The 22633-nt window shown below is 39.3% G+C and overlaps 1 protein-coding gene across 2 annotated transcripts in view; it reads right to left on the bottom strand.

The window, feature by feature from the left end:
* DSCAM (DS cell adhesion molecule) overlaps window positions 1–22633 on the bottom strand; it is a 470739-nt gene that overhangs the window by 75852 nt on the left and 372254 nt on the right. For both annotated transcript variants that reach the window (XM_055802404.1, XM_055802403.1), the window contains exons 17-20: window positions 15977–16217; window positions 14199–14345; window positions 12279–12434; window positions 3535–3668 (exon numbers count right to left, since the gene is read on the bottom strand). In XM_055802404.1, the coding sequence (XP_055658379.1) occupies window positions 3535–3668; window positions 12279–12434; window positions 14199–14345; window positions 15977–16217 (678 nt within the window). The remainder of the gene's footprint in view (window positions 1–3534; window positions 3669–12278; window positions 12435–14198; window positions 14346–15976; window positions 16218–22633) is intronic.

Genomic DNA, 22633 nt, shown 5'->3' with positions numbered 1-22633 from the left:
GTTTTCGGTTTTTTGGTGTTTTTTTTTTTTTTCCAGAAATCACTTAAATCTCATTTTCTGTTGCCCTTTTAAAAGCCCAGGCAATACACATCTATAAAGCAAGGCACCAGGTGCTGGAGTAGCCACCAGAGGCAGCTGCCCCGCAGGGCCAGGTAGGAGCTGAACCACCCTAGCTTCTTTGCTAGGATTCAAACCATGTGCAATGTCTATGGCACCACTAGGAATACCTGCACTGACAGGATGGGATGGCAGCCTGCGCTGCAGATGAAGCCCTGCTTGTTGCTTCCCTGAGGCCTGGAAAGAATGAGTGTCATGAGTGTCCTGCCAGTACACCAGGGATAAACACATCTAGAAGGAAGATGGCCAACATGGGACCATTATAGGTGGTCTTGAGAAGCCAGCTCGTACAAGGAGTTGGACATGGATGTGGAGTCAAGAACTGTAGGAGTGTGATATGAGTTATCATAGAGGATGATTATTTTAACTTAAATTCTGGCATGCTCTGTTTCTTATATTTGAAGAATGAAGGACCCAGTAAGTCACATTTCTGTATTTTTCCCTATATTTGCAGAATAAAAAAAGAGAAAGTTCTGCCTAATAATGCCTATCCAGTAATATGGGCACAACAATTAAAAATCGTGACATTGGATCCTTGCTTGACCTTTTTCTTGGCTAGAGAACAGACTGCAATGGAGAATCATTTTTATGTTTCACACATGAATCGTATTTGTGGTTTGAAACATCCCAGGCAAATGCTGTCCTTAGGACCCAAAATATTTAAAAAGGAAATGTTTGCATCCTTCTGCACAGGGCAGCTGAAGTTTTACCAGCTTCTGCCCTTGCAAAGCAAACTGAACTGTGCAAGAGGTAGCAAAACTTTATCTTATGATATGTTAGGGTCATATGAGGGTTATGTTTTGTAATAAAAATGTGCACAATATGACTGAGCTCATTAGCTCTTCTGTTGGTAACTTAAACACCAAAGCAGTGTAGTTGTGTAAAGGACCGTCTTGTCAGCCTAAGTGTCTGTATTGACTTGTTCTCAGCAAACACATACTGCTTGTAAAATACAATCTGCAAAGAATATATAGCCTTCCCATAAGTTTACCACTGTACTTTTTCTTCTCACCGATGCTCAAAAACTTAGTTTGCCTTTCTGCTTAAATAGCAGAATTTTAGCAAAGTTATTTTGCAGCCAGGGCTTTGACTGAAGGAAGAAGTCTGTTCAGGAAGTTTTTATGGCTCTATACCTCCAGTTACAGCACTGGCTACTTATGATGGCAGCAGAAATTATAAAGACACAGGTCTTCTACTTATTCCCTTCCTCATCCTAATTGAAGACCTCTTCCTCTGACAACTACTTGTCCTTCCCAACAGTGAATCATACAAAAACTCCTTTGGGATATAAAGACCATATCTGCATGGGAGTGTTAGCATTCAAGCACCTCTGCAGCAGGCTTGTTTCACTGCAAAGCTAGCTCTGAATAAAACAACTTTTATTTCAGAATCCCTTTAAGAATAACAGTTAAAAAAAAAGTTAGAAATAAGGCTGGGGAAGCGTGTTCTATATTAAATGCATCCTGAGGTCTTGCACTTATGTAAAAATATCCAGAAACTGACCAGTGAGTGTGATTGCTGCCTCACCACACAGGACTGATACAGAAGACCTGCTGTGTAAGACACTACTCATGCTAATCTGCAAAACGCTAGTGAGAAGTGGTACAGGGACTTGCCTCACACATACATATTGTACATATATATGCATATGTGTATGTACATATATATTTTTATATGTACATACACCCCCCACCTCCCACCCTTCATGCACTCAGCTAACAGGATAAATATACACGTACACGTTAACAATTTACAGAAAACACAAACATCTTCAAGTGCCTCTACCCTGAAGTACGGTGTACAGTGACACCCCCACATCATGCCATAATGAACACCACAAAATATACCAGTAAAATTCAGTATAGGCCAAGACCAGCAAAAAGAGTAACTATTCTTGTCATTGTACATCACTGAGGTACGCCAAAAGGTAACCACACAATAAAAAAATATTTTTCTGTATGACAGAACTGCATGTTAGAGAAAAAACATTTAGCTGAAGATGTTTATTTTCCTGGTGATGTAAACATACAAAAAATTGGCTGGCAAAGCCTCAGGAAGGAACACTGCAGCTTTGTGCATGGTAAGTAACTAGCAAGAGCCAGCAGCACCACCTGCTGTTGTCTGCAACCCCCAGAGAAGTGCAGGGGCTCTGCTCAGACCACAGCCCCAGCAGCAAGGTTCAGTTCTGTCAACTCCGACCTCTTTAAACCACCGTGTGCCATCGAAATATGAACCACGACAAAAAACTCTCTTGCTAGTTTACATTTCAACAGTATGCTCATGATTTGCATGGCTACAATTATTTAATTAATGGGGTTAGGAGTCAGTAGTTCCAAAACATAAATGAAGCAAACTTCTCCAACCCTTAGATTTGGATATGACTAATAAATCCTGCTTATAGTAGGATGTATCTGTTTAAGCATAGCCATCAACGGACATGTATGTTTTGCCCCCGCTCCCCTTGAATACCTGCAGAAGTAGTTCACTTGCTGGAAGAGTGGGTTGCATGAGGCTGTGTCTGCCTGCAGGGTCCCATTCAGACATACCCTTGGGCCTTCCTCTCTCTCAGCCAGCTTTGAAAATAAGCCTGAAGCACTTTTGGAAATCTCCCTGTCAAACTCCTCCTACTTCTGCAACAATATTTTCCTTTTCTGATAAACTAAGATTGCATTTTTCGTCTTGCAATGCTAACTTTGATGGGAAGTCCTGCTTACATACTAAATCAAAACCTTGAATAAAAACTAAATAAGTAGCTTTTTCAATGTACAATAAAATAAATATGCATGGGTATTTATAACAAGCAATTGGCCTTTGTGTTTAAAGATAGGTGGGTTCCTTTGTGACTCAGAGATATTCAACTCAATTTTTCTCTTGTCACTTTCTCAGTAAGTAATAGCATGTAGACCGAGTGGGCAAATACTCCAGGCATACATAAGCTTATTCACATGCAAATATGTCTGTTCATAAGTCATTATGTTCCTTCACACATGAACACTCAAGCCAAAAAGGCAGGAACTTAAATGAAAACACATCTAAGTATGGGTGTATAAATACATGCCTCCAGCTACAACAGTGCTCTTGCAGCTGGTCCTGTAAAAGGTAACTGAACACATTCTAAAAAAAACCCAGAAAACAAGCACCTTAAAAGATACTCAACTTCAATTGTGAGTTTTGAAATTATTTGTAAATCAGCGCTCTGCAATGAGTTTTAAACAGTGCAGAAGTCTGATAGGTGAGAAAAATTAAAACCAACTCTCAGTCACCCCTGCAGCCACAGGATCGCCCTTCACCCTCGCTTAGGGTGAACAAACGGCAAGGATGTGGCAAGGAGAACACCAAGCACTGAGTATGTGCAAACACACTGTTTCAGCCCCATGAATCAGTGCTGCCCATCTGCAGTCGCTCTGTGGGACTTACGGTGGGGTAGGGGTGTGAGCAGAAGACAGTGTATTTCCGAATGATGCCGTTCAGCTTCAGGGGAGGGAGCCAGGAGACGAAGACAGTAGAGGCTGAAGCTGCAGCTGCTTTAACACCAGCTGGAGGACCTGGAACTGGAAAATCAAGATGTGTTATAGTGGCCCATGGCAGGTACTTGGTCACCCTAGTGTAACAGAGGAGTAAAAACGAAGAGAGGAGTGTGTTGGTTTGGTAACCGTGCGCCTGTGGACCGAGATGGACACTGTGTGTTAGGAAGCAGCCTCCACACTGCCCGCTCCAGGGTAGAGGGTTTGGAGGGCGGTGTCACCATCCATAAGAGGTGAGAGGCTCCCTCAGAGGCCCCCAAAGCAGAAGTTGCCACTGATGGATAAACTTCTGTGAAGTACCACCCCAAGCCTGCATGCATGAAAATATGTTGGCTGTGGCCACTAACATTGCCAAACAACCTATTATAAACTGTTTATTATGAACAGTTTAATGGATATACACCATAGACCTGTGAATTTATTGAAGTGGAGAGTAGATGAGCTGTAATCCCATGCAGTCAGCACTGCCTGACGTGACCCTGGTCTAGCTAGTGGCATGGTATGTGAGCAGACATGTGGCCACACAGTATCCTCATCCTCAGCCTTGCCCTCAACAGCTCAAACCTCTACCTGGCACTGCAGCATGTCAACACCTATCTATTTCTCTAATTACAGCAGCTATCCATATAAGCCATCAAAATCTGTTGCAGAGAAAGAGAAAAAAAACACCTCCTCTCTAAAACCACATGGAAAAAACTTCAGCCAGAAAACACTAAAATCTTGGTACATAATCTTAACTATATCTCTTCTCATGCTTGCCTTTTGAGAAAGGCTTTAATTTCATGAGCATTTGTTATTTTTCAAACACACGTTACACTGTACAATGTTCTCCAACTTTGGAAGCACTCTTATGCTAATGTGAAAAAATTCCTCATGCTAGAATATCACATTGCACACAAGCTTGTACTTAAAACAAAATAGCAAGGGCTACATTTAACATCAGAATGCATTACTTTAAAGTTTCCTGAAAAAAAACACCTTTTGTCAACAAGAAAATATTTAGAAATATTTTTAAAACCATCAAAATAAAGAATTTGAAACATTTTAATACTGTGTGTGGTGAATATTCATGTTAAACTACTGAAATAGACACACTGTGTTGGAAATTACTACATATGGTATTAAAGAAAAAATACTCTGATTGACTCTGTTCTCTACAGAACTTTTAGTTTATGAGGAATCTAATATTTTTGTCTAATTTCAAGCAAAACAACCAAATTGTTAGAATTTGCGGTAAAATTACCATTGCAGTGCTTGATCAGCTTTCTTTCCTTTCACAGGAAAGAGTTATTGTTCAATACAGATAAAAACCCCCTTGTCCAGCAATCTGATCATTGTAGATGGATCCTTAATCTTTTTTCTACTTCATTTAAGGAAGTGGGTGTTATGGTGGTACAAAATTTTGCCTATTAAGAGAAGCCAGAGAACCTGGGGTCTAAATTTGCTTAGCTTTGTGGCTAGCTACTTCAGGTTGTAAAAAACATAGGAGGTTCAATATTATATCTGCACAGGTACTACTGGCAAATGTGAGAAAATTGGTAGATAGGCACCACTCAGCGCAACATTTCTGAATTTGCATTTTCCATTTATAGTGTGTTGAGAAAGCTAATAAAACATCAACTGAGAATGTCATGATCGTAACTGCATGCAAACCCAGCCCCTCGCTGCAAAGGGGCTAATTCAGTTAGCAGTTCTATCCAACACAGAGTAAATATTGATGCTTGAGAGCATTCAACTTGTTATTTATGCCCAGTTCATTAGAAGTGCCATTTGCTCCCACTGCTGAGGAGTGAAAGCTAGCTCTCCAGGGTAATTACTTAACCCACAGGAGGATTCCTTTACGGTTAGTTATGCTTTCTGGAAATCACTGCAGATAGATGTATGAGGTTAAAGTAATTTATTGTTAAATTAGGGTGTGATCTATAGGGACAGGTTCTGACGGTAATTGGTCATGGCTGTCAACTGTTGAGAGACTAACTTGGAATTCATCTAGCATTTTCCTATCAATGGACATACGTGGAAAACACTACTTGTCATTGCACTGCTGTATTACTGTCTGGTATACAGAGCAGCAGAAAGAGGGGCTGGAGAGTCGGGAAGCCATATAGTCAAATTGCTAATCCAAGGATCCCTCCACCTTGTTGCAGAGAGGCTGGAATCAGGCAACAAGTTTTGCAGTGGTGCCAAAATTATTCTGAATGTTCATTTGTTACGCCTCTTTTTGCTACCTTGTTTGCTGGGTTGTGCATGCGGACAGGACTGTGTGTGGGGAAGTGTTTACATTTGGTTAGCAAGAACTCTGCAGACTGTCATCTGATGCCTCACAGACCACCTCTGTCCTGTGCCCAGAGGGTAAAGTCCTCGTTCAAACTCATTCCCTGGGAACCAGCTCAGCCTTAACTGAAACACTTGTTACTAAACATGGGTTGCTTGAGCATCTTGAAGGAAGTTATCTTGGAAAGACCCCAGCCTTGCTATGCTAACTTCAGATATTTCCTCCCACTGCCATTGCACCCTGTAGCCTTACTAGCTTCACTCATTATGGGACAGCAGTATCAGGAGGCCTGGGTTCTCTTACTGAGCTTTCCATGGATCTTTATTTAGCACACTGATTCCCACAGATCCCAGCAAAGCTAAGCTAAACTTGCACAACACCATTGGGTTTTTTTGCCATGGTCACCAGGGGTAAAATAACAGTTAAGAAGCTGGAGGACAACCAGGGCTGAGCACAGAGAAGCCAAGGACTGCTTCTAGCCAACATCGCAACCTTCCGGGGAGCAGATTTGGCAAATTTAAGATCAAAGATGGCCTCATTCTCCAGCTAGCAAGGCTTTGAAAGACACGGAAATAGCATGCTGCTTTCATGTGAAGGAGAACACTTTGTATTCTTGACAGTGCAAGTGAAATGCTAACACAGAGAAGGCAATTATACTGATACGACTAGCCTGGGAAACAGCATTAGATGTGCCAGATAATGGGGAGGAGCTCCAGGAACTTTCTCATTCCCTTTTTCATAAGCAGGGAGATTATCACCATTTTTCTTCACAGTACTGAACAGCAGGGAGGCAAATGCACAGAGCACAGTGCATTTAAGAGCCATGTCACCAATTTATCGGAAAACTGAACCCTGCTTTGTAACAGGTTTTTAATCCTACACTACAGAGGACTATCCTATTGACAGTTACATTCATGAGAAACAAACCAAAATAAACTCCTGACTGCTGCCAGTTGTGCCTTTATCCATGTAGATATCCCAATTACAGTTTAGACCTATGCTAGCCAAATGCATTCACATGTGCTGTGCACCCCTCGTTCACTCTGAACTGGCCTTGTTAATTACACCATTTCTATCAAGTCCTGCCAATTTCACATTTATTATTCTGAACCTTTTTTGTTAGTCAATTTATTATTCTGTACCTTTTTTGTTAGTCAGAAAGGCAAAATTGGAGATCTCTGACAATAGGAAAAGAAATGCATTAAGGGATCATTAAGGGCAATTTTCCATCACAACACCCAGGTGATGAACTGCACAGCCATCCTCATCAGCTGAACGAGCCCAAGCAGAGCTCCGAAAAGTACTGAACATGAACTTGATTGGATTGATGCTTATTAATTTTAGAGTAAGTATAAAGCTGCATCAGATGGTATCTTGGTATCTGATGAATATTCAGCTTGAAGAAGAGAAGACTCCAGGGAGACCTTACAGCAGCCTTTCAGTACTGCAGTGGAGGTTATAGGAAAGATGGGGGCAGACTTTTTAGCAGGGCCTGTAGCTAAATGCAATAATGCTTTTAAAATGAAAAAGGGCAGATTTAGATTAGTTATTAGGAATAAACTCTTTACTATGAGGGTGGTGAGACACTGGAACAGGTTGGCCAGGGCAGCTGTGGGTGCCCCATCCCTGGCAGTGTTCAAGGCCAAGCTGGATGGGGCTTGGAGCAACTTGGTGTAGTGGGAGGTGTCCTGCCCATGGCAGGGGAGGTGGAACTAGGTGATCTTTAAGGTCCCTTCCAACCCAAACCATTCTGTGGTTCTATGATCTGTACATCCATCTCTCTCATGTCAGTTGCCAGGAAGATTAGTGTCCAGAAAGAGAAATCTCTCTGGATTCAGGCAAAGTCTTACAACGAGGCTGGCAAAGGGGTTTAATGTTACTCCTCCTTCCTTCCTGCAGCTGGTCCCTGTCGCTTCTTTGCTGCAGATTTCCCTTTGCTCTGAACACTGACCTCTCTGGCAGAGGAGAGCTGGATGGACAGCACTGCTACACCAAGCAGCGTCTTCTATGAGATACAAACAGCTTTGTGTGCATTAGAATGCATTTTCTCCAAAGAAACTGATACAAGAGAGAAACAAAGATCCTCCTGCATCACAGAAACCCCAGAAGCAACCTCTGCCAGACACTCAGTAAAAAGCAGCCACACTAGGCCCAGCTGTCAACTGCAGAAAGCTTTAGGGACGTGGTTTAGTGGTGGATTTGGCAGCACTAGGTTGATGGCTGGACTCGATCTCAAAGGTCTTTTCCAACCTACACGATGCTATAAGCCTATGATCCCCCAGGAGGGGCCCTGCGGGCTGCATCCCTGCTGGCTGCATCCCTGCTGGCCAGTTCTGCCCAAGGTCAGAGGCGCTGCCGCTGCCAAGATGTTGCATAATATGTCGGGCTTGTATGGGGGGCAAATTCATTGCCTCAGCTGTAGCTTTCTCATACCACATTAGCAGTGCAGAAACAGAGAGGGAATCTGTCACCCTCTCCATTGCTAAAACATGGGTTAGCTTTTGAAAGTGTACTTTGAATACAGGGGGGAAGATAATTTGAAGAACTATTTTAAATCTTCATGATTTACTAAAGTCCTCTGGTGAAGAGGAGAAGCAGCTCATTAGAAACTGTTAAGTGGAAAGGGTAGGGGATGAAACCACAATGAATTCTTAAAAATTGAACTTTTGTACTTGGCTTATTTTTCTGACAAGAGGAACTTGTAGAAAAGCACCTTCTTTTTCTGAAGGATAACAAGGGCGAAAAAGCTAGACAAACACCATAAATATGATCACACTGAAAGGAAAGTTTATTTTCTGTTGTTAGAACTGTTCCCACTTACTAAGTTGATCAGCAGCACTGTCTGACCTCTGGTGTCTAAAATCAGTATCAAACATTACAAGAAACCAAAGTGTCAACTCATTTCATCCAGGCTGACTGCTTCACTCCCTAGGTTACTCTTATTTTGCCACATTGGAGATTTCAAACCTGCTAAAGATATTTTGGCCTGATGTTTCTAGTTGAACACCAACGAAGAAGTCACTGGAGGCCACAATCTGCCTTTCCACAACAACAGTGAAAGATGCTGCACCACTGGTCTTTACAAAGAAAAGTTTCCCCTCATGTAAAAGAAATGAAAAAAGAAAAAGGTGTTAATGGTGTGATACAGCCTCATAGTAATCACAATGTGGAGGGCTTGGCAGCCACTTAAAAATATCTCAGATTTGCAGATTTTATTGGAGGAGGGTGGAATATCTGATATCATAATTTTAGCCAGACAAGGTCTCGGATCAGAGATCTAAGGTTTCCAGATCTAAGCTCTCTTAAGGTTGCAATTATTTTCATTTCACATGCCGAGAGTGTTTAACTTTAGGGCAGGATCTTTTAGGTGCACTGAGATTGTTCTACTGAATAATTCTCTACAGAAGACTTTTCCTTAGAAAATTATAGAAGAAATGTCTGTTCTTCTGAGGAAGAGGCACCTGTTTAATGCTTATAGTTTGGCAATGTGAATTCTCTTTTCCCATTTAATTTCCACAGCCTTAGGGATGTTTAGACCCAGGACTTTGGTTTTGGCTTACATTTAACTGCAAGCCTTTATATATTCCACTCCAAACCTTTTACTGCCCTTAATAAAAAGTTGTGTAGCTGAAGCAAAACATGAAATCATTGTATCTTCTGGAACACCTCTCAGTTTACTTTTCTGGAGAAAAGATTTAATGGAACCACTGCAAAGCATCAGAAAAACATCTGAAAAGATTAGTCATGCTGCCTTGGGGTGAATTATTGCTGAGTTGCCAGGAGGATTAAAGATCAGAGATGTGCCTTTGCACAGCAGCCAAACAAGGTCTGTGTGCTACCCCCATTTTGGGGCCTGTCTGATCTCAGAAAGGGAGAGCAAAAAAACCACCAAGAATTAGGGAAGAGCAAACTAGGAAGAGGTGGGTTAAGGAAAAAAAATAATATTGGGGGCTTCCAACGTTTCAGAACTGCTGCAAGCTGCAGGCAGGTCACAGGCCATGCACAGATGTGTGTGTCAGGGGAGGGAGCAACAGGCACAGTAACCCTTCAGATAGGAAATACTGTTATAAAGCAGCAAGTTCTCCATCAGTCTCCCTGGCCAGCAGGATGGAGGGAAGTACTCAGCCTACTCTGCAGCAAAAGAAATTGCATTATGGTGGATCCTTAACTGGTACAGAACACTTATGGAAGCTATGAAGTCCTCATCACTTCAAATTTTGGAGAAAAGGTTAGTAAACATCAGCAATGGCTGAGGTGCATCCAATCCTCTTTAAAGATGGAGAACAGTCTTGGCGAGGTGTCAGAAAAATTTCAGGAGCAGTACACTATGTTTTTATTGTCCCCAATGAGAGACAGTGGTACTGCTGGAAGCACTGCTGCCATCTGATCAAATCCAAAAGCTGAAGGAACCTCACACAGACAAGATATTCTCTGCACCCAGGGAAGTTTTGGTAGCTTGGAGCTTTTAACTCAACAGAAACCAGTGTGTGGCATTCCCAATCAGCTGTCACGACTTCTCCAGCCTATGCGCCACAAAGTGCAGACCCAGGAGCCAGGGGCTGTCTACAGGCTGGCTTTTCAGGGATTTCTGGAAGAATGCTTCTTATTGTCCCCCACAACTGGACTGGCTGTCCAATTTGACACAAGGCAGCAGGCTTGACAAAAAGTAACTTCAAAATGCAGCAGGTGGTCTTAGAGTTCTCTTATTTTTCAGACTTATCTTTGAAATAAAACCACCTACCTCCAAGCACTGGATGTCTCAAAAGCATCTGACTTGGGACTTAGGTGTTCCACAGCAGTTGTTAAAGGACTTTAGGGTGGGATCAGAACAACCTAACATTAAGTGTTTAAGACACACAAGTCTATAGCTGAGAAAATTGTCCTTGACAATTTCAGAGTAGGTGTGGTACCTTGAGACAGTTTTAAACAGAGCCTCTGCTGCAAGCTAATGCAGGATCTCAGTGATAACTACAAACAAGACCACGAAGTAGACCTACATAAACCAACATTGTTATATGCCTGAATTTCCTCATATTTTTCAGCTGTAAGACAGTAACTTACTTGTTTTGCTATTATTTCAACTTTGATCAAAGTAATGAAAAGTATTAAGCACATGAAAATAGAACAAGGAACAAATAACTTGTTTGATAATGTAAAAAAAATGTTAAAAGTCCAATTTTAATTTATACTGCATCCCCTGGATACAGCTACAGTTGGGGCCAGGTGACCTTGCATTGTATGTAAATTTTAGAAAGACTCTCTCACTATTTTATTGGAAAAAAATAATAAAATTTATCAAGTAATATTTTATTGGCAAAAAAATGCCAAACGTTCATCAAGCCAGTTAATTTACTGAACCTACTCTCTTGGCACTTTTGTAAATCTCATTACAAATAAAAAAATTGACAAATACATTCATATATGCATGAATGACCAGTGAACTGGATAAGTAATAACGAAAAAATCCATTGACTAATTTCCTTGAAAACACATTGCATAACTCAGGAGAATTCACCAATCAAACATTATTCAGGTAACTTCATTGCTAAGCTTCTGTGCATTTTTATTTCTGCCAAAAAATAGATTTTCAAAAGTATTTAGGGGTCTAGAGACATATTTGTGCATCTCATGGGGTTTTCAAGGCATTAAAAAGGTTAGGGAAAAAACTATCCCTGAATTTGAAATTCTAGACCTTGAGAAATAGATCAGTATGTGGCATCCTACTGATACCACCTGAAGTGATTTCCATAAAGTTACAAGAAAGTGATTATGAAATCTCATGTGTGCATGTGTGTGTGTCTGTGTGTGATTAAAAGTTTCTTAAACTTTCATCATTAAGACTTAAATTTTCCATGCTGTGGTCTACGAACAAAGGCAAGAAATTTTTGTTCTTCATTTTGCTTTGAAGGAAGAGGTGCTTGGAGGAATTTTTTTATATATATACTGAAAAAAAACCTTCTTAGAAGCATCTAAGTTATATAAGATTGTCGCAGAATAGTCTCACATCCTTTCCCCATTTTCAATCACTTTGACAGAATTAACTCAAACCTTCTCAAAATTTTCAAATAAGATCCTGAAGTATTTCAGAGAAAAAAATATAAAAAATAATTAAAAAAAAAGAAGACAAACTTGCTCAGACCATTAATGTTGCCTACAAACTTCTGGCTCACCTGAACTATAGTCTTGCAGTGAGATGTTTTTCAAAGCTGTGTGCATATATTCCTCTCCTTGTGCTCCTAACTCAAGAACACCAGATAGAAATCTCACTCTGCATGTTTGTGTGCAATATTTGCACTATTTTGAATGTCTGAGACATACCAACATTTTGTGGAAGTGGGAATGGAAAATGTTTTACTGCTTACCATCTTCTTTAGTGCGGGTGAAAATTTGTTCACTTCTCACTCCATCTCCAGCTCGTGTAAAAGCCAACACCTGAATGCTGTAGTTGGTGTATTTTTCCAGGCCATCAAGCTCCAGTGATGGCTGTGTAGTAGTGACATTCTTTATCTCTCCCAGCTCTACAGAATAAAAAGGAAATTGAGTTATTGCCAAGTTCAGTCTTCTCCCAGCTACTGATACTGTGGAAATCCTGAGGATTAAAGAGTGTACCAGAAAAGTATTGCTTCATTATTATAAAACAGCAATGAATTATAATAAATTAAAATAAATTCATTTGTGTCCTGAATTCCTACTATTCAAAGCAGACCTAGTTTTCATTTTCAAACTATTTTTTGCATTTTTTTAAATACAGGGAAGAAAACTGAAGATATCTACAAGTAGTAAGATTTTTCATAAAGAATAGATAACAAGAAGAGATTATTGCAAAACATTCCCTAAAGCAAAAATGAAAAAGTCAATTATCTTCATAAAGATTTACTGGCTTTGAGAAAGACCATTTCCCATAAGGAAAACCAAGAAAAAGTCCCCTTTTTCTTAAAATATGTAGCAAGTACTGCTGCAAAGCACTTGATGGCAGTAATACTAGCTAACAATAGATTTAAACACAGTAAAATCAGATTTATTTGCTGAAAGATGACGCACTTCATATGAATCTTGTTTGCAGCAAGCTAAGAAGTACAACCCATATGGCAAAAAAGCTTTAAACATATTTAGGGCAGAAAATAAAGCTGAATAAATGAAGAAAATCCAGTTTTAAGCACTGTATGAACATCATCTTTTTTCATCATCTTTCAGGACATCACATAGAAGCTTAGACGTGCACTGGTAATATTCACATAGGATCTGATCCAAAGAAGGCATCACTGAAAACATTAAATTTTATATCTGTCATGTCTACATTTTATGTATGCTTCTCATACATTTTTATTTTTTATTTTTAAATGTACAAAAGAATTGGTGGTTTATTTCCAAATATTTTTGACTCTTAACATTACCAGCAGTAACAGTGGGCCTCTGGATTACATTCCACTCCAAGTTCCCCTTGCTACACTAATAGAGGTCAGAATTTGCAAGACAGTTGCATAATAGAGTGAACTATGAGCCTGATGGATGAAAGCAAAGACGGGAGATAGTTCATAGCCCAAGAGCTGTGAAAATTCAGCAGGGCAAATAAGAATAAAGGCATGCACAACTCAAACTTACTAGTATTTAATCTACAAGAAAGGACTATACGTAGAATTACCATCATGTGACAAATTGAAGATCAGTAAAGTATCCCATTTCTCCTTTGATCATTTCCCTTATTGTCTACTCAGGAGTCTATTTCCCTAGGAATTAGGCTAAGAGTACAAAACATAAGCACAACAGAAGAGTCTGGCAAGAAAACATGCCTTTTCTGAAAATATTTCCTTCTTTTACCCTCAGCTATGGAGACGAAATGCATCCTGTCAAAAAAAAAAAAAAAAAAAAAAAAGCAATAACCACTCAGGTAGGCAACTAGCTAAGCAAACAGATAACCAATCGAGCTAAAATCAGATGCAGGTTTGGGCAGGTATGTTCTAGGTTCATGTCATCATTCTTTAGAAAAGAAACCTGCTGGCCTTTGCAACTGAGATGAAACTTGCTTGGGCCATTTTGGGTACTATGGCAGGTCTAAGGAGCACTGCAAACCCATGGTGGAAGCTTTCCCCGAGGGCATCTGCAGGCAGCTTTGCAATGCCTGCTACCTTCTTACAGCTCTGTGGAGAACGGCTTCCTTCAAAGGTAGATGAGGCTTTCTCTAAACCAAAGAGAAAAGGCAGCACAATGCCTTCACAGCAGAGGGCAAACCATACAATGGCCACATATGGCTTGCTACTCAGTAATAGCTTGATTTCTCTCACCTCCGTCCAAGAGGTTGGCCCAGTAGATAACCCTGAATCCTTGCAGAATCCCATTCAGGGTTTCTTTTGCCAATGTTGACCAAGAAATAGAGATGGTTTCTGGTGATGTGGCAGTGGCTTGCACGTTCCCAGGAGGGCAACTGGGGACTGGAATAAGAGATTCACCATTTTTAACTCGAAGAATACAACTCAGTATTTCTCCTTCAGCTACCCTTTCAATTTTCTCTGCCATCCCACCACCCATTATTTAATTAGCAGTTACACGCTGTCAACAATGCAAAACTTCACTACAATCCACATGTTTCTGCTCTGATTTCCCTGGAAATACTTTTGATATACTGCTTCCCCACTTGCTAACTAGTATTTTAATAGGGTTTTTTGTCACTTCTTTTGAAAGAGAAATGTGTCCTAGTGCTGAAATATGCAGAATATTCTGTAAGCACTTTATATATATGTATATATACATATTAAAGTTCGCAGCCAAATTGCCATCTCTCTGGACAAATCTAATGTCCCTTTAAAATTGGTAGTGGGGCAAAGCAGGTGCATCTTTAAAAAATATTGGAAAAAAAAAAGTCCATAAAATTTTTCACTGACATTTAGACAAATTGGAAAAAGTCAGCCAAATCTGAGGCATTTTCTGTTGGCTGTTTATTGTCAAAGCAATACAGCTGTATTAGTATCTGGCATTGCTTTTAAAGCTCATGACATCTTTAATTCTGAGAGGGACCCAAATTCTGAGTATCACAAAAAAAAAAGTCGCCAGGAAAAGTAAGCATGGTGGATTCCGAAGAAAAAAAGTACCATTATTATAATACAAAGTATATCCATGAGTGATTATACTGCCTTCCGAGGTCTTGCAGTGATCTGTCCAGGCCTAGAAGCATTTAGAGTAAATGAAAACCACCAGCCTTCCATGAAGCATATGCTTCATAATCTGTAGTTCTTGAGAATTTTAGACATATGTAACTCCATCTCCTTCATGTAAAAAGTCAGATTCCCAGCTGGCACTGACTTTAGTAGACCAATGCCAAATTATAGTAGCTGAAAATCAGACTTACACTATCCTTTAGGACTGTTCTTCAATTTTTACTCTAAAATATTGTGCCTCTTTTTGGATTTGGAATAATTCTCTTTTTCCACTAGAGGACTCCCTCTCATTGTTTGAGAAGTCTGCGCAATTTGAAAAAAAAAAAATCCAAATTGTTAGACAGGTTGAATTTTGTCTGAAATAACAATGATTTTTCTTTCATTAGTTTGGATATCCTTGAAAAACTCACACGTCTCTCCTTAGGCTGACAAGTGATTGTGCAGTACAAGAGCTCTAGGTTTCACAGCAGACATTTGAAAACAAAAGAAAGCCAACAAAATTAAAAGTATTGCTTCACCTTTCAGAGTTATACTTCTTAGCATCTCAAAACTACGATGAGATCACTACGAAGCTACGACGAGATCACAAAATTTGCAAATATCTAAACACTAGAGCAATAGGCTTCTTAATGAAAGCTATAGCTTTAGTCAATCTTGCTCACAGCAGGATATATCACATTAGTAGAGTTATATTTATTTACCTCTATAATTCTGTATCACTTGCAATGAGAATTGTACCTCGTTGTTGGCCAGTCTCTTCTGCCTGTCTGCTTACTGTATCTAACAACTGAAAGTCTGATCTTATATTATCCACATAACAATCACTAAGCAAGCAATAAATGTAGGAAGGCAAAAATAAATAAAGAAATAATACTATGTCCCATGATAGCTGTTTGTCAAGGACTTACCATCCTCAAGAGTAGTGGTAATGATTTCCTGAGAAGAAGGTCCTATTCCAGCCCGGTTACAAGCCTGGACTACCATGCCATACTGGGTGAATTTTTTCAGGTTATTCAGTGTATAAACTTCACTGTCTCCAGTGGTATCGATACTGATGATGTTGAACTGGAAATTTCCCCCTGCACTGTACTCCCGATAACCTATCTGGTATCCACGAATAATTCCATTTTGCAAGTGCTTCTTTGGAGCCTAAAGAGAAAATGAAAGATTACACATTAAGTACATGTCTCCAAAGTCAAAGTGTTCTCCAGAAAGTTTTTGAAATATTCACAAAGTTGACATTTTTTTCCTACCAAATGCAAGTCTGTTTCTAGGTACCAATTCAAAACACTCTCTGCACATGAAGTAGTAACTTTTTACCATGATATATAAATTTCAGATGCAGTTTGTTCTAATTTGTGCATTCCTCTGCTAAAAGAAAGACCTTTAAGTGGGTCATACATAGAAAAATCTGATAAGGAGATATTCTTGAGTTATAATTCAAAAGTATAATGATTTGCTCTCTTATCAGGTGAATCAACCAAAGTTGAGTTGATGAGGTATATTTGCATTACAGGCCTACCATTCACCAGTAATTGTGTTCTGGCCAGAAGCCCCTACCATTCACTTGCTAAATCTTTTGTAAGGCACTTATTGATCTGTTGAAGGCAGTCACATAAGTTTGTTCAGCTAAACGCATTAGGAAAATTTTATGCTGTGCTTTGAAATATGCTTCTGTTCATTCAGTGTGTAGTGTGGAAAGATGATTAGATAATGAGTGCTGAAGGTAAAAATGAATTGGGAAGCAGGGATTTGCATACTGAATAGCTACTAAAACAAGGTGTACAATATCTGGCATTCAAGAATATGAATAGTACCAAATGGTTGGCCATAATTATGTACTGTATTTCTCAGTCACAGTGCAAGATTCCCTATACCTGACTAGTGGAAATAATTTCTGTACTCTGCAATATAAAATGTAGTTTAGAGTAAAATAAAGATTGGCAGTGCAGGGAAAAAGCCCATTATTGACAGAAATAAATATTAAAATTCCATTTAAATAGTATTGGGCTAATTTCAATACGTGATAATTTTCCTGTCTGATTTTCTACATGTATGAGGTATAATTAGTATAAACATTTTAAGGCACAGTTTATAATCCACAGACAAAAAGCTCTTTCAAATCCTCCAAACCTCTTTCAAATTCCCACCTGATGCCCACAAGCTCATCTGTTCCACTGACTCATAAAAAAGGTCTTTGTGACACAGTTTATCAGCAAGGAGTTAAACCAGCGCAGTCAGCAACTTATGTTGTTTCTATATCCCATTAAATCTACTGAGGAACATTCTCAAGATTACTCTTTTCTGCCACATGAGCTGTCTGTTTCAGTGAGCTTATAGTCCACTGGAGTAAAGTCTCACTGGAGCTAATAAAACCAGTGTGGGACTTGCCTTTCATCAACTACCAATAAATCATTGCTCTGCAAAAGCCAGCACCCTCTCTGTATTTAAAATGTGTCACGGGATGGATCTGACTGAATTTTCTCCTTTGATGCTTTATTTTTTTCTCCCTCCTGCCTTCAGAAACAGAAACAAAACTTGAAGCAAAGTATATAGTTTCCACTGTGCTGCTTCAGTTCCTCTGGCAAGCTCTCTGCAAGCGTGGTGCCGTCCGCCCCACTGCAGGTGACTGGACTGGGAGATTCAGGTCTTGAGCACCTGGTGAGGCAGGCTGCGGGGATCAGAACTGTGGGTTTGGAATCTAAGCGTATAATCATTTCCTGTTGGAAAGTTTCTGTGCTTTGCTGTCAAAAAACCCCCACCCAACTTCTTTAGAAACATATAGGACTTTTATTGTCAAAACACTTTTTTTTTTGCAAGTGTGTTACCTATTCTGACCAACTCCATGGCTTCATGATCTTTAAATGACTGCAAAAGGTTTTTTTTTTAAGCTGGACTGTGGGATGGAAACTAAGGTCAGATTGTTTTTTGTCTTACATTCAGATATCATCATGAAATAAAGTTGTTTCATTCCCTCTGAGAAGAAAATAACTTTACCACATTTAAATAATTAAATATTTCAGGGTGAACTGTTACGTTAGTTGAAGGATTTCAAATTCTGCAAATTTCAAATGGCATTTTGCATAGCTTATACATTTTTATAGGCGTTGTCAGTGTTGATGAGAAGGGGCAAAAAGACTAAACTAACACAATTTAAACATTTCAAATTGACTAAAGGACAAACAGTTTGGACAAAGCAGCAGAGAACCCAAGTGTTACTACAGGGAGGACTGCTTTCAGACAACGTTGCAGGTCACTGTCTCTTTTGTAAATATGTATCAGTGCGGAGGTACCAGTGTAAGCAATGCCAGGACACCAGTTCTCGCCATCAATGTTGGATTCCATCACAGCTTGGCAAATCTTTCACAGTGTGAGTGGAGAAGATTCCTTGTCTCAAACATTAACATGCTCACTGTTGCACATCTCAAGACCTAAAGTCTCTCCTACTTAAAGGCTGTGGCTGGAACATTCCCATGAGTTACCATGGGTGGCTTTTCAACAGAAGTTGTCGCCACAAACACACAATGCACACTAAATCACAAGCAACCTGTATAAAACACATACACCATATAATATAGTGCATTTATTGTTTTGTGAGTGGTCTGCACTGCCTACTGCCACATACAGCACAAATTAAGATGCTGTATGTACATACACTATATATCGTAAGGTACACACTGTATACCAAGAAAAAGTGAGCATAGGCCTTGTAGATAATAGATTACAGAAGCATATAGCACATATATTGGAACATATATATAATACTGTAAAACAGGTAATGATAAAACTGAATCATACATTTGCTATGCATTGAAGTGTTCTCAGAGCAGGACTGTAGCCAGAATAGACTCTTCTCTGGGAATTCTGCAATTATATACTTTCTCATTTTGAATTAGAATAAAAAGGCAAACTTTGCATTTTTCATGAAACATCACTGTAATTGTTTTAGCTCAAGGGATTTTTTCTTTAAATAAAATATTAAAGTTTTGCTTTTTTTTTCCACTTTGAAACATTACACAATATAAACCAAGCTCAAAGTCACTTTAGAAAAATGCATTGAAATGTTCTGCTCCACAGAATTTCAAAGGTTCCTTGTTAGTACTATCTAAATGCCTAATTTTGGATTTACTTTTTGCACAAATAATATACTTGATATATACACTTTCTCACGTATAGACACATTTTTGGTAGAAAATTCACTGAAGCAATGTTTTTCCATGACTAAGTGTTTGTGGGGAAAAATACTGTTAACCTTGTCAGTAGTCATGAAACATGACAAAAAAGTAAGTTTTACTCCATGATCTTACTGCTTATTTCATAAAATCTGATATTTGTAAAATAGGATATCAATGACCTTTGTAAAGTATGACATTTATAGTTGTGTGCCTGTGTATATGCATAAAGAGGAGAGAAATATTTCCCATGCCTAAATGTAATGGGTTCATTTACCCTGTAAAGTACTACAAGAAAAAAATAATTAATATATTCATGCTCTTCTCTAAATGAGAATTCCTGTTGAATTCCCATTCTCTCTGCACCATTTTAAACTACCCAAAAGTGCTGATTATTATTTAAAAATTCAATCTGAAACCAAATGTTCTGTGTGGACACATAGAAATAGGATTAAATAGATCACAGACCTATAATACTTTGCTTAACTAGAATTTTTTAGAAGTCAGCTAAAAGAAACTTTAAAGGAAGATAAACAACTGTAGCAAGCTGCAGAAATAGAACTTAATAGAAAGATGAAAATTGATGTGTTCTTCTCTGCTCCTTTCACCGCTACTGACACTGTCTGTATTTAAAAGAGGTTTTCTAACTTTAAATATAACTATGGTTCTCAACACACTCCCTTTTGTATAATGTGATTGTAGGTTTCACATGCCTCCAAAATAAAAATGACCAGGTTATTACTGACTCTATTTTCTTCCTTTTTTGTCTCCATGACAATACAGGATTGATCTCATGGGGTATTTCTTTATTCTTAAGCAATCTGTATTGCACAATGCAATGAGTGCCTTCTGCACAGCAGTGATTTGTAGGGACCTACCCAAAAGTCAGGATTCATCATGGGACCAAACTATGTTGAATCTGTGGGACCATCTTAAAGTACTTTTTGAGTAAAGGGCTAAAACTGCTCTGGCCAGGAGAGAAATGCAGTAATTCAAGGGAAGTAAACGGTTCACTCCTGCTTAGGGACTTCTTAATTAGGGGAACTTCTTAATCAGCTGTTACAAATTGTCATTCAGGAAATAATTTTTCTAGTAATGGTAGGGCTATGCAAGCACAAACCTTTCAGGAGGGCAGCTAAGTCACTTCACCTTTGTCTGCAAAGGAGCTTCAAGGTCAAGGAAAACAATTAGGTTTCAGCTGTGTCTAGCACCACAGAGAAACTTAGCACCCACCGGAGGAGCTAACCTACCAGCAGATAAAGCAACGACTGCAAATCAAGGCAAAGAGTTTCCAAGCTCAGCACACAGGAGCTTGACAGCATGAAGATCACAATGAGCAGAATTTCAGTCAAGTGCCAGTGGTGCCTTTTTCTGCCCATCTTTTCATACGCAGACCTCCAGAGTTTCTGCTGCTTGCAAAACAGCACCTCACTGGGTCTTGTGGCTAAAGCCAGCAACACTTCCCTAGAACTTTGCTAGAGGGCATTGCTACAGTGCCTCTCATGCTGCTTGACCACATCAGATACTGCTGGTCAATAAATTAAAGGAATTAACAGATTTAACAGAGTCTGAGTCTATAGGAATGATATCTCAAAGGTTCATAGGAGACTGGCTATTCACTGGAGACTGGGCGTGCAGTCTTGCAGCACAATCCACAGCAAACTCCAAATGTCTAGCCAGCATCTGCATGGTGCATGGCACCAGGTTCACATGGTGGTGCACAGTTCTGGGAGCATGGACCCACCTTTCCTGATCTGGATATATGCAGCATGGTTACAAGCAGGCATTTCCAAGGTCACAGGAAGCTCACACCTTAAGCTCACTCAAGTTGTGAAAATCCATCTTTACGCTCAGCTCATGAAACTTGCCAGGGCAATGGAGTATATATTCAATTCATAGCTCATCTCTGTGATTATTTTGTTATATTAGATACTGATCACTACTTGAGAGGTATTCACAAATCAAATTCCAAACACGATCTTGAGAATAAAACTCCAGCTGCTCCAGCTTCTACTCCCCAGACAATACCTGGAGATCAAGACACTAATTTGCACTTATGTCCTGGATGTACAAGCTGAACCATATTTTAGACAATGTTACTGAAATGTAGGTGTGGGAATTTTGTGTGTCCTATAGCTGCCTGCACACATTTGCATCTATAAAATTTAATGGCAAATCTTCAGAATCACAAATGGCATCTATAAACTCCAGCAGTGAGCCAATGGTGCCTATCTTTGCTTGTTGCTTTAGAAAATATCCCCCAAAGTGAACTTTAAAAAAGCAAGCAAAGCCTTTCAATCTGCCTACCCATACACCCATAAAAACAAGTTCATGCACAGAAGCTTGAAGGTTATAGTTCACTAGATCTGATGGCTGTCACACTTCTTGAGTGCTTTAAAAAGAAACAACCCATTAAGCATTTATTTCAGTTGTTGAGAATCACTGTACACTCCACTTTGCTTCAATAGCTGCTTCCTTTGCTCTGCTGACTGTGTGTTGCATTTAATTCCATGCTTCATGTATGCCTTTTATAAGTACATTGCTGTGTTTCACTTCAACCACCAGGTAAGCCTGTGGCTAGTGACCATATGCATTTCATTTTTGGAAACCATTTGATGAAAACCAACACTTGATATAAATTTAATATGTGGATGAGATCCAAGAATCACCGCTGTATTTGTGACCTGTGCAAGGGGTCTGACAAAGACTACTGCTTTTGAAGCTTGACACTGAAATGCTGCATCAGAACAGAATTTTTAATGCACCCTTTTCAAAACACCATTGAACTACTCAAAAAAGCTGGAGACCTGAGGTCCCTGTGTACTAGCTGGACATCTCAGTAGTTACATGTCCACCTGCACTGTACAGCAATTGTGCACTGTAGTAACCTGTGTTTTCAGGAACCAACTCAAAACTAACACAGGGTCGTGCTGGTTATTTACTGGATTAATGATGATGATGATAATGATAATAATAATAATAATAATAAAGCCCACTGTTATTTGTATGGTTAATAAGCAGCAGCTCACTGTTACTACCCTGACTTTCTGGATGGTCCATATCTTGGGGCAAAATATACATTACCCACATTTGCAGGAGTAATTAACATCACTATAGAAATTAATGACTATTATGCCACCATCCCACTCTAGCACGTAATACCGCATATTTCAGAATCTTAAATATACGGAATTATCAATACAACTTTGAAACTGCCATTCATATTGAGATTACACTTTGTAATTAGATAGCTTTATTCTGTCTGCTACAATGTGCAAGCAGTATATAGCACAAAATCATTTAAAACATGGCTTAAGTACCTCTGATATCATACTGAAAGCATTTAAAACATTCTGTGCTTGTCAAAACATTGGGCAAAATCTAGAAAAAACT

The sequence above is a fragment of the Falco peregrinus genome, chromosome 4 (assembly GCF_023634155.1).
Source record: "Falco peregrinus isolate bFalPer1 chromosome 4, bFalPer1.pri, whole genome shotgun sequence".
Classification (NCBI taxonomy): domain Eukaryota; kingdom Metazoa; phylum Chordata; class Aves; order Falconiformes; family Falconidae; genus Falco; species Falco peregrinus.
The sequence above is the reverse complement of the archived record's forward strand: the minus strand, read 5'-3'. Positions and strand labels throughout refer to the sequence as shown.